The sequence below is a fragment of the Monodelphis domestica genome, chromosome 2 (genome assembly GCF_027887165.1).
Source record: "Monodelphis domestica isolate mMonDom1 chromosome 2, mMonDom1.pri, whole genome shotgun sequence".
Lineage (NCBI taxonomy): Eukaryota > Metazoa > Chordata > Mammalia > Didelphimorphia > Didelphidae > Monodelphis > Monodelphis domestica.
This window is the reverse complement of record NC_077228.1, coordinates 65739049-65752192: the sequence shown is the minus strand read 5'-3', so window position 1 is coordinate 65752192 and position 13144 is coordinate 65739049. Positions and strand designations below refer to the sequence as shown.

At 36.4% G+C, this 13144-nt stretch overlaps 1 protein-coding gene across 5 annotated transcripts in view; it reads right to left on the bottom strand.

Annotated features, from left to right (window-relative positions):
* MROH9 (maestro heat like repeat family member 9) overlaps nucleotides 1-13144 on the bottom strand; it is a 101512-nt gene that overhangs the window by 58396 nt on the left and 29972 nt on the right. For all 5 annotated transcript variants that reach the window (XM_007480760.3, XM_007480762.3, XM_007480763.3 and 2 more), the window contains exons 8-10: nucleotides 11520-11632; nucleotides 2744-2893; nucleotides 1058-1212 (exon numbers count right to left, since the gene is read on the bottom strand). In XM_007480760.3, coding sequence (XP_007480822.1) covers nucleotides 1058-1212; nucleotides 2744-2893; nucleotides 11520-11632 — 418 coding nt within the window. The remainder of the gene's footprint in view (nucleotides 1-1057; nucleotides 1213-2743; nucleotides 2894-11519; nucleotides 11633-13144) is intronic.

The window sequence follows — 13144 nt, the reverse complement described above, 5'->3', positions numbered from 1 at the left end:
CTTAACTTTTACTTGGAAGTCCATTACTTACTTTGGAATCCCACTCTCTTTCCCCTCCTCCCCTCCATCAAGGCTGATATTTCTTACTTTGAATTGTTTCTCCACCTCGACAGGCTGGTAATATCTAATCATCTATTAAACTGTCCTTTTTTAGATGCTCAATTTTTAGACCCCCTCTGACCTAGAATCAGAAGCAAAGGAAACTTAGAGTAGGGAAAGATCATTTAGTCTAATCCTCTGGTTTTCATGTGAAGATACTCAGGCCCCTAGAAGAGTGACATATATGAGCAGAGGCATAAATCCTGACTCCTTTTATACCACTTGGCCTTCCTCCCAAAAGAAAATCCTAGGATTAGCCTCATTTTATTGTTGTCTAAGTCTTAGTCTTGAGATTTATACATTTTGCCTGAAAATTCTCTAAATTGACCTGATTCTAGTTATGCCATCCCTTTCTATTATCTTCACACTGATATGCTAGGTTTGCATTCTATTTTCAATAAGTCAGTGAGCTAGAATTTATTACACATCTCCTGTGTGCCAGGCACTGTGCTAAATTCCAAGGATACATCAAAGGCAAAATCCAATTTCTGCTTTCAAGGAGTTCACAGTCTAATGGAGAAGACAACATATTAACAACAATATATAAACAAACTATATACAGATGGAATTTGAGATTATCAAGAGGTAGTAGACAATTGCCTTAAGGGGGGATCAGAAATCTTGAGTATTGTTCTTTACAAATAAAAACTTTCTATCCTTTCCTTTGACTCCTCTTATAAAAGGCTCACTTGTTAAGTTTTCTTTTGCACATTCCTGTGCCCCACCTTTTCTTTTCTCAAAACTCTCAGGCCATTGTGGGCATTAAGGGCATAGATAACTGAAAACTTTCATTTTGGCCAGGTGGACATTTTGTACTATTCCATAGATGATCTAAATCTTCCTTCAAGAAGAATAAGAAAGTGCCCATTTGAAAGGGAAGTCCTATAATATGGGTATCAAGAAAACAATACACACAATCTCTGGATGAACAACTCCTCAATAAAAGACACTTTCTTACCTGTCTACCGGAAGCATATAGTCTAGAAGTTGAAAGACAACTTTCTGGGGGACTGAACGAGTCAACAAGGCAATTATTTGCAGCAATGTTTGCTTCAAATCTATAGGTAAATTAGCATTCAATTGAGTATGAATGAAATCCACAATCCTAGCCACCTGGAATAGAAACCGTGTATTAGGAACTATCTCCTCTTATGATCTTCCTATTGTTTCAAATATGAATGGTATGGCATTTACTTCTTAAGGTTCTGGCAAAACTTTGTAGAATTCACCTATCAAATGATGTAAATCAAGAACTAGAATTAAGAATTCAATCCTCTTAATTCAACAACAACAATAATAATAAACTGGAGGAAAGGATAAAACAAAGCATTTTATGCTAAAAATATTTTGGGGGTAGAAATAAATCTTGCAAGTCCTTAAATGACAGAATCAGATGTATTCATTGTAAAATTCCTTGAAAATGTGTCTTGGAAGTCAGTTCAACTGCCACCTCCTCCAGGAGGGCATTCCTGTCAACCTGATTTCTAATGCTTTCTCTAGGGCTGATCATAGTGCCTGGAACATAGTAGGCACTTAATAAATGCTTGTCAACTTGACTCAATGACTCAAATTGCTTATCCAATTAGAATCAACTCTTTTGAGAGGAGCTGTTTTTCATTTTGCATTTCCATACATAGAACTCAAAACAGTGCCTGGCACATAGTAAGCACTTAAGTAAATGCTTAATGATTTTATTGTCAGGTCTATAATGACCAATGGATTTGTCAGCTCTATGAAACCAATTAAAATAACTTCTCATTGACCAACTCCATTCATATATTTTCTGGAACATTATTTTGATGCTACCAATGTTGATATTATTTGCACTTATAAGTTTTCTTATTTAATCTTCACAAAAATGCTAGTCAGATGAGTAATGTTTTATCCCTTCCCTCTAGTTCTCTTTTTGACTATCTCTACTTTGTTTCATCATTCAGTGAAAACTTCTCTTTCCAAAGCTATCAGTGTTCTCTTACTGGCTACATTTAATGACTTTGTCAATTTTCATTCTTCTTGACTGCTCTGCAATTTTTTTTATTACCCTTTTATCACTGATATTTGATCATTTATTTTTCTGAATGTATCAATGAAAGGCAGCAACATCACACTCATAGTCAAGAAATCCAAGAATGACTTCTATCCCAAATGACTATTAGTTGTGTGACCTAGGGTAAGTTTCATGACCTCCTTGGTTTGCAATTTCTTCAGATATAATAGGAAGGGCATTTGATGACCCTTATATCTCTAAATCTATCATCCTATGAGTTATAACAAGAGGTCAGGATGGAGGAAGGCAGCTAGGTGGAAAATTAAATGGAACACTAGGTGTGGAATCAGGAAAACTCATTTCCATGAGTTCAAATCTAACCTCAGAAGCTTAATAGCTATGTTATCCTGGGCAAGTCATTTAACTCTATTTGCCTCCATTCTTTCACCTGTAAAAATGAACTGGATAAAGAAATGACAAACCACTCCAGTATCTTTGCCAAAACCCTGCCCCCCCCTCAAAGGGCTACAAAGAATTGGACATGGCTGAAATGACTAAACATTTTAGAGAAGAGAGGAGGATGTGCATTATGGTAGGACACCCCCCCCCAATAAAAAAGTGAATTTATCCTTTGTTATCATTACCCAAGCCTCTTACCCGGATCACTTGATCGCCTTTCATCTCCAGAATTAGTTTCAATAAGGCTGATGCTTCAGTTGAAGTATGACTTGGATATTTGGGTAGTTTCTTCAGAAGACTAAATACAAAATCATCCAACAGGGATGATTTTAAGTAGTCACCTACATACTGAAAACAAACAGCAAATAGCCAGTTGGTACAGAGAGAAGTCTAATTTCTTAGCATAAAATGTATTTTTTCTTTAGAGCAACACAATAAAGACAGAGAGAATATATCTGCTTGGGAAAGAATGAGGCAAAGAGAGCTAGAATATCACAAAGGTAAGAGAGGAACAAATAATATTCACTCTTCATACCACAGTTGTGCCAACCTGGACAGGACATAGTTCTGGTGGGTAGAAATTAGAACTGGCAGGAGTCTGGAGATTTAAGAGGGAGAGTAGAAAGAGAAATGGATTGAAAGGGATTTGGAGGTAGGGATGGAAGAACTCTGCTCCATCCTGTCACAATGGCAATGGCAGAGGACACTATGAAGATATGTCAGTGTCTAAAACATGGAAGATGAAATTCCTAAGAAGTAAGCTATACAACAAAGGAAGGTTATGGGGGCAACTTGTTGGCTCAGTGGATTGAGAACCAGGCCTACAATGGGAAGTCCTAGATTCAAATCTAGTCTTCTAGACTTTCCCTAGACATTCTAACACCCCAGATTGTGTATCATTCATATTGTGTTAGGGAAAGTAATTTTGAGCCCCTCTAGCCTCTCCTTTTATTCTTGATGATCACAGATAGGCACCTCTCAGCTTGCCTCTGGATAAACATCTACTTTATATTCCAGATATCTGATTATCCTCTAAACTGAACAGCTCACCTCCTCTTGACTCTGAGTCGTAGGATATAACCACATGACCCATTTCATATTCCAAAGACCCAGTAACATGCCATCATTATCCTTTCTCTAGGCATATAGACCTCGTTGTCAAAAGGGTATATAAAGCCCAGAACATATTTCCTGGAGGAGGCAGCGCTCCACCTGCACACCAGCTCCCCAGGCTTTCAACATGAATTCCAATTTAATAAATTGTTCTTTTTTATTTTTAAGCTAATGTTTGGAGTCTTACATTCTTGCAAAGGATAACCTGTCATGAACCTTGGATTTTTACCATAAATCTCTCCTTCAGCCATCTCAGATACTTCCTAGCTATGTGACCCTGGGCTAGTCACAACTCCTATTGCCTACCTGTTACTACTTTTCTGCCTGGTAACCAATATACCATATTAATTCCAAGATGGAAGATGGATTATTAAACAACAACAATAACAACTATATATTTGGGGGACCTGTCCTTATCATAACTTCATGAGCCCAAGAAGTTTCCTTTTTTTATAGAGGCAACAGAGTATGTGGTAAACAGAGGACTTGACTTGGAATCAAGAAAACTTGGGTTCATGATGAGAAAGAATGCTATCCACCTGGAGAGAAAGAACTGGTGGGGTAGAAATGCAGAAGGAAAACATTTCATTTATCACTTGCTTATATGGCATGGGATGTGGGGGTTGGGGTTTTTAAAAGATCACTCTATCACAAAAATGAATAGTAGGGAAATGGGTTTTGAACAATGATACATGTATAACCCAGTGCAATTGCTTGTCAGCTCCAGGAGGGGGGAGGGAAGAGGGGCGGGAATGAACATGAATTATGTAACCATGGAAAAATGCTTAAATAAAATTAAAGGAAATAGGGGGGAAAAAAAAGAAAGAAAACCTGGGTTCAAATTCTGCTTTAGATGCTTAATAGTTGTCTGACTGAGCAAGAAACTTAAACTCTGGGTTTCGGTTTCCTCATCTATAAGAAAACAGGATTGGACTCAGTGGTTTCTAAAGTCCCTTCATCTCTCTAAATAAATGCAACATAGCAATAGTGCACTCTTTTAAAAGAAAATCATTTTTTAATCTTCTCTCACCTAGCAATCTCTTTCAGTAGCCTCACTAAAGGGGAAAACTGCTACTTAGCTGACAATGACACTCATTTGCCTCCACTTTTTGCCCATCATGACAAAAGTAGCAAATGACTCATATTACCCATTAATAATTATGACCCAATTAACAATAGTGGAATGTCTCAAGATTATGTGGTATAAGTAATGGGTAATGGGACCTGGCTTATTCAATCTGGGCAAAAGAAGACTTAGAACATATTAACTTTTTTCAAGTGCTTGATTGAGAGCTCTACCAGAGAAGAATGCAAAAGAGAATCACAGAATTTCTTCTTCTTCTTCTTCTTCTTCTTCTTCTTCTTCTTCTTCTTCTTCTTCTTCTTCTTCTTCTTCTTCTTCTTCTTCTTCTTCTTCTTCTTCTTCTTCTTCTTCTTCTTCTTCTTCTTCTTCTTCTTCTTCTTCTTCTTCTTCTCCTTCTTCTTCTTCTTCTTCTTCTTCTCTTCTCCTTCTCCTTCTTCTTCTTCTTCTTCTTCTTCTTCTTCTTCTTCTTCTTCTTCTTCTTCTTCTTCTTCTTCTTCTTCTTCTTCTTCTTCTTCTTCTTCTTCTTCTTCTTCTTCTTCTTCCTTCTTCTTCTTCTTCTTCTTCTTCCTTCTTCTTCTTCTTCTTCTTCTTCTTCTTCTTCTTCTTCTTCTTCTTCTTCTTCTTCTTCTTCTTCTTCTTCTTCTTCTTCTTCTTCCTTCTTCTTCTTCTTCTTCTTCTTCTTCTTCTTCTTCTTCTTCTTCTTCTTCTTCTTCTTCTTCTTCTTCTTCCTTCTTCTTCTTCTTCTTCTTCTTCTTCTTCTTCTTCTTCTTCTTCTTCTTCTTCTTCTTCTTCTTCTTCTTCTTCTTCTTCTTCTTCTTCTTCTTCTTCTTCTTCTTCTTCTTCTTCTTCTTCTTCTTCTTCTTCTTCTTCTTCTTCTTCTTCTTCTTCTTCTTCTTCTTCTTCTTCTTCTTCTTCTTCTTCTTCTTCTTCTTCTTCTTCCTTCTTCTTCTTCTTCTTCTTCTTCTTCTTCTTCTTCTTCTTCTTCTTCTTCTTCTTCTTCTTCTTCTTCTTCTTCTTCTTCTTCTTCTTCTTCTTCTTCTTCTTCTTCTTCTTCTTCTTCTTCTTCTTCTTCTTCTTCTTCTTCTTCTTCTTCTTCTTCTTCTTCTTCTTCTTCTTCTTCTTCTTCTTCTTTTTGGTGGTGTCCTTATTTATTTTAGTTTTTTAATTGAAAATTTTTATTTAATTAATTCATTTAGAATATTTTTCCATGGTTACATGATTCATGTTCTTTTCTTCCCCTACTCCCCCCTCCATAGCCAACACACAATTCCATTGTGTTTTACTTGTGTCATAGATCAAGACCTATTTCCATATTATTGATAATTGCACTAATGTGATCATTTGGAGTCTACATTCTCATTCATATTCCCATCAACCTGTATGATCAAGAAGTTGTTTTTCTTCTGAGAATCACAGAATTTCTAATTTGGAAGAGAAATCAGCAGCCAGTCAACTTATACTAGAAAAAAGAATCCCCATTGGTCAATATCCCACAAGAATCATACAGGCTTTGCTTAAACACTTCCATGTAAGGGGAACCCCAACTCATTAACCCCCTCATTCCACTTTGAGAGCTCTAATTATTAGAAAGTTGTTCATTTTTTCTGAAATCAAATATAAATTTGACTCTTTGCAAGTTCAACCCAAGCTCTTAAATTATCTGGAATTAGGTATCACATTTCCTCAAAACCTTTTTTTAGCCAGGCTAAGACTCTGTTTATTTCTTCAGTTGTTCTTCATATAGCATGGTCTCAAATCTCCTTATCATCTTGAAATCATTCCTTCACAAGCTCTGTCCCATCATGGATCTAATACTCCAAATCTGGTCTGTTCAGAGCAGAATATATAAGGACTATTACCTCCCTTGGGCAGTTAGGTGGCACAGTGGAGAGAACACCAGGCATGGAGTCAGGTTGACTCATCTTTCTTAGTTCAAATCAGGCTTCAGACACTTACTAGTTGGGTGACCCTGTGCAAATCACTTAAGCCCTATTTCCTTAGTTTCTTCATCAAAAAATAAGATAGAGAAGGAAATAACAGATATTCCAGTATCTTAGCCAAGAAAAACCTCAAAAGGGCCACAAAGGATCAGGAATATCTGAAATGAACAATTGTGTCCCTTGCTTGGAACACTATTCTTTCATTAGTATAGCCTACAATGGTATTAGCTCTTTTGATCACCACAGAACACTAAACTAAGCTTGAGTTTTCTGTTCAGCAGAATTCTGAGGTCTTTTTTACATTTTCACATTTTCATCTCATTTCACATTCATATTTCACACTTTCTGTTTATAAGTGGAAAAAAAATGTGTCCCAGTAAATCAAGCTCAGGACTTAGAGTCAGGAAGACCCAAGGAGTTCAAATCTTTTCCCAAAACTTAGCTGCTAGACCCTAAGTAAGTCCCTTAACCTCTGACTCAGTTTCCTCATCTATAAGATAGGCATAATAATGGAAACTAACTTCTAGAGTTGTGAGGATGTAATGGAATGATAATTATTACATGCTTCGTAATCCTAAAAGGCCATATAAATGGTAGGTCATTATTAATAATAATAAGAGAAACGAGAAACTTTGAGGCAACTCAACATTTTATAGGCAAATTCCCCTCTTCCCTTTCATTTCCCACACCATCACATTCCAGAAGCATACAGAGCAGATCCCTGAATTCTGTTCTCTTCATTAGGGAGCAGAAACACAGCAACACAGCTGGAGGAAAAACCCTGAAGGAGAAATGCACCTTCAGAAAACCAGTGAGGTTCCAAATTCCAGGTCAAGATAATCCTGAAAAACCTCTCTTCATTAATGAATCTATTTGGGGTTGTAATGACTCCCTAATTCTAGTAACTCAGGACCAGTACTTTAGGAAATTACCATTGTCAATGAAGACTGGTAACTACTCTGGAATTTATAATCCTAGAGTTGGCCGGGACACTGAGTGGCTAAGTGAACTGTCCAATTTCAAAAACCCATTGTGTATCTGAGGTGGGGCTTGAATCCAGGTATTCATGACTCATAGTGTAGCTCTGTACCTTCTAGATGGCACTGTTTCTCCAGTTGCTTTTATTATTTTCTTCCCTCCCACCCCCAATTCTCCTCCTGTTCCCCCTCCTTCTCCTCCTCCTTCTCTTCCTCCTAGTGGTCCTGGAACAAGTTTCTGTCTTAAAGTTACTTTTTTATATTCAATATAATGTATATTATTGTACAAGTAAAAAAAATAACTTCCTTTTATGGTTGAATAAAAGGATTTGGGAGTAAGTTAATTTTATTTAGGCTCACTGAAAGCATTCTTTTATTAAACTCCAGCAGAAAATAGTATGGCAGGGATGACATGTCTCATTATTGTATATAATTTTAATTTCTTATTCTATATCTTTATGTTGTTAAAGTTTTTTATCCCCAAACATCTGGGGGATTATATGCATAATCTGACATAAACATATCTAGAAAGGCATTGTTCTTAAATTTTTGTGCATGAGAAGTCTGCATAATTGTGGGCAACAGTTCAGTCTATTGATTGAATGGTCTAGTTCTACTGCAGCTTAATGTTTGAATTCTCCAAGATATTTTGAGTTATGTCCTATAGTATGGAGATTTTATGGCTGCCAGTTTACAAAATACTTTCTGCTGTAAAAGTCTGGGTGTCATTCTGGCTATATATTAAGTGGTGGGCACTTAATATCTGAACCTATGGCGGTGTTGCATGATTGATATATTTTCTGCCATCAGCTGCATTTGCCCCTAAATCCAGGATCATTTTGGACAAGCATTCTTTAGCTTTTACTGGTGAAGACTCGGTCTTGAAATAATAACCATTCCACTTTCATAAAAAACCCAGGACAATCATTTGTTCAATGATATTTTAAAAATGTAGTTTAATTCATATGGGTGTCATCCATGAAGGAACTTTTGATTCCCTCTTCAATCTGAGCTGGTTCATTAATAATTTTTTCAGTGATTTTGATACTTTTCACTCTTTACTATATCTCTCCTCATTTCATTCTGCCCCACTATATGTAACATATATAATGGTATATGTGTATATATAATGTATATTATATGTATTTTGTCATCCTAAGAGATCAGCTTTTCAAAGGCTTCATGCATAAAACATGCATGAAAATCTGATCAAACTACTTTTTACTTGAAGAAATGGTAGTTGAGAACAAATTGTGCATATGCAGATTATACCTTATAAAACATAGGAAGAAGAAAGAGTACTGGAGAAAACAGGAATTTATAGGAGACAATATTTAAGAAGAAAGATGGTAATAAAATTCATGGTCGCAGATGTGAATGAACCATGGTCATGTTGTATGCTCTATAGATATTGCCAAAATTTGGTGGCATGAGATTCATGGATGGAGTATATGCCTCTTAATGGAAATGATTTATTCAAAAGGAACAGGATGGAATATATCAAGAATACACACACACACACACACACACACACACACACATATATACGCATGTGAGGAAATATCAAATACGGAGAAGAATATGAGAAAGAACATTTGGGTGAGGATCAACAGGGAAAAAAATAAGAGCAATATTGTCATGAGATTATACTAGAAACCACTTCCACAGAAGGAGGAAATAGTTGAGGAGTATGACTATAAATGCTTAAATGCTATTTTGAGAGTGTTCGGGGGCAGTGCATTTTGAAATAAATTTTCATATTTTAGAGAAAGAATTGTAAAAATTTTTGGTGTCCTTGCAAGCCATTGCCTAGATATGCCAGCATATGGTATACAGGAAGGTGTAAATTGTAATGTATTGTTTCACTCAAGAGTATTGTGAGAATCAATTGTTCATTCATTCTCATATCAAAGACCTACAGTAGAAAGGTCAAAATTAGTTCCTGTATATTAGAGAATATTTTCTGTGAACCTGAGGCACCATCCAGTCTAAAGATTTTTGCATTCTCTTTGCCCTTAGGCATGTGTTCCTTTCACAGATTCTGGATAATAGGAAAGGTTTACAATGATTCTTTTCCAGTGTATAATACAAACCATCACCTCTCCCTCTACCTGTTGGTCTAGGGAAGGGCGGAGGGTTTGATGAACCACCTTCTAATTAGCTATTTGCCAAATAGCCAAATAGAGATATATTGTGATTTTCAAATGAGTTTCCTGAGTCTTTGAAGAATTTTAAAGAATTATTTGGCCATAATTAGGATGTCTTGCCTGGTCACTTAATAATAATAATAATTTTTAAACCCTTACCTTTCATTTAAGAATCAATACTGTGTATTGGTTCCAAGGTAAAAGAGCAGTAAGGGCTAAGCCATGGGATTAAGTGACTTGCCCAGGGTCACACAGTTAGAAGTTTGAGGCCACATTTGAAGCTAAGACTTTGCATTTCTAGGCATCACTCTCAATACCCTGAGACACCTAGCTGCCCTCAACAGATTATTTTAAAATTAAGAAATACTGCCTCTCCAGACTTTCAATGGTTATAGCTTGATATGCAGAATAAGTAGGTAATGCATACATGTGTCTCACAATTCCATATAGGAGACATATATGCGTATGTAAATATTTACATATCAGTTATATGTTTTCTATATATCTATATATGTTATTTATGTCTGTATATCAATATCTATCTCCATTTCTGATCATCTATTTAGTTTCTTCTTCTGATCAGAGTTTGAGTAAGATGTGGAAAGACACATAGACAGGAAATATTAGAAGCAAACAGCAACCAAAAAACCCTAGGGTTCTCTGTTCTTCATAAAGTAATTCTATCTTTACTATCTATTGACCAAAATGATTTCAAAACTAGTGGTGGGGTGAAGGAATGGGGTCTAAGGCTAAGCATTTCCTCTTCTCTTCTCTACTTCCATGTGAGACAGACAGACAGAAAAACAGAAACATGGGTGTGAGGGAGAAAAAATAGAGACAGACAGACACCTAGAGAGATAAAGAGACAGACAGACAGGGCCTGAGAAGGAGACAGAGGCAGAAAAAAGTAGGCAGATAAATAAACAGGCAAAGAAAGGGAGAATGAAGAGAGGATACTAGAGAGGATACTTCTCTTCTGACATGATTCAGTTACAAGAAACCAGAAGATACGTTCTAGACTAGGAAGGTAACCTAGTTATAACTCACATACGTGGGCTTAGAAGTTTATAGAGTGTGTTACCCATAAGAACCTTGTGATATAAACAGAGGAAATATTATTTTCAGAATTGTATTATTGCTCAGGAAACTGCCCTGAGAAGTGATTTGATCCCAAATCCCAAGTCCCAAAGTTGCTAAGTGATGGAGCTGAGAAACTATTCAGTTTTGTTACACCAAGTATGGCACTTTCTTTACTATACAAGCTTGAACATCAGAAAGCTGGGAGTTCTACTTATTTTCTCTTTTCCTCAGTTTCTAAACTCCTCCACCCTCCCCTTTTTAAGAGATAATATGGCATGTTAGATAGGCAGCAGAGATGATGGAGAGAGAAGCTATCCTAGTTGGGCAGATCTGGGCTCAAACTCTGCCTCTAGCTATTTTAGGTGTGTAACCATGGACAAATTGTATAATCTCTCAGTGTCTCCAAGATATTTTTTAAGACTAAGTTAGAGATAAACTGCCTATTGACCTTGGTAAAGGCAATTACCACACAAGGAGCTCCTTATGTCAATGAAACTACACATCTTTCCCTCCAATCCTCTTTAAGTAAGTGTGTTAGAAACATTCAGATAAGAGCAACTTGAACAATATTGTCCCACTAAGCAATACCCAATACATAGTGTAGAGGATATAAATAATCAAGGGTTGAGTTACCTTAGCAATAGCTTCATTATTTTTCTGAAGCAGTTTAGGAGTGAATTCTTTGTCAAAAGGAACAAAATACAGACAGTTTTCAACCTCTGCTGATGTATCTGATGGCACATCCACTATAAATAAAAAGGGCTCATGTCAGTACACTTACTTGCTAGCTAGGGTTAAGTACTATAATGTTTTATACTCTCTCTTGATGATCTAGGAATCCAGCAACTTGTATCGATTTTCTGAATGATGCTGACTCCCCTGCTAGATGTGTATAATCTGGCAAATATTCATAGAACCAGATCACACAAGCCAGAGGCCCTTAGACATGCTGTTTCTATGACTCTTGATAAGCATGAGGGGATGTAAAAATTTGGAGGAGGGGAATTTAATGGTAGACAAACAGTTTGGGAAATGTTTAAAAGTAAGGTAGCAGTCAATAAAAGGTGGCAATGGATTGAGTCATTAAATACGTTTTAGTGTCATAGATTAAGACTACTGTAGGAGACTTTTAGATGTCATCTGATAATGACTTAATTTTACAATGAGGAAACTGAGGTCCAAAGATGTTCAGTGGTTTGTTCCAGAGTTGAGATTTTAATCCATTTCTTTTGATTCAAAATCCAATGCTCTTTCCACAATACTGCTGTTAATTTCATTGAACTAGGGGGCTATGAAAGCAGTTAATGTTGAAAAAGGGCAACAAAGTGCTGTAGTGGTTACAGAGCCAGTCTTAAAATCAGAAAGACTCATCTTGGTGGCTTCAAATTCAGCTTCAGACAGTTACCTCAGCAAGTCATGTGACTGTTTGCCTCAGTTTCCTCATCTGTAAAATGATCCGGAGAAGGAAATGACAAACCACCCCAGTATCTTTGTAAAAAAATCCCAAATGGGGTCATGAAGATTCATAAATTACTTAAAATGATTGAATAATAAATGTTAAAATATCCTTCTCCGATGAAACAATAGAATGTTCATTCCCTAGTATCAAATTTTGGAAAAGTGGGGGAAATAAGGTCATTCTCTGTGGGTCCTGCATCCTTTCAACTTATAGTAAGCTACCTTTAGACTTTAGTATGTTAGGGAAGGGCAAATTCAAGGGATTACAATGGAGAATTAAAGAATTAAATATAGAGAAAGGGTGGCAATAATGGAAAAGGCATCCCTCTTCATATCTTTTCATTAATATGTATATATGTGTGTGTAAATATATATATATATACATATGTACAGATATATATTATACATGTGTACATGCCTATCCACCTATCGAATCTTTTGCTTTAAACCTCATCTTTGATTCTAATTCTATCCCATCTCTCCCCCCCTTTATTACTTTTCATAGGTATAAGGCATAAAAATGTGAAAGGGCCTGAGGAAAAGCAAACACATTCACAACTGTCCTATAGGGACATGGCAAGAATTCTGAGGCCCTGGAAGAAAAGGAGTTGGAAGATGCCCAATAGGACCCTGATGGGAAAAGATAATATTGCTCTCGTTATTAGCCCCACAACTCCCCTAAAGCTTCAAAACACAAGATTTTGTTGACAAGAAATGCAATAGGAATAAGACCATCTTCAAAGCCCAAATGGACAAGTGGTTCTTCTGGGAGTCTTAAAAGAAAAAATAAAGGCAGGTGT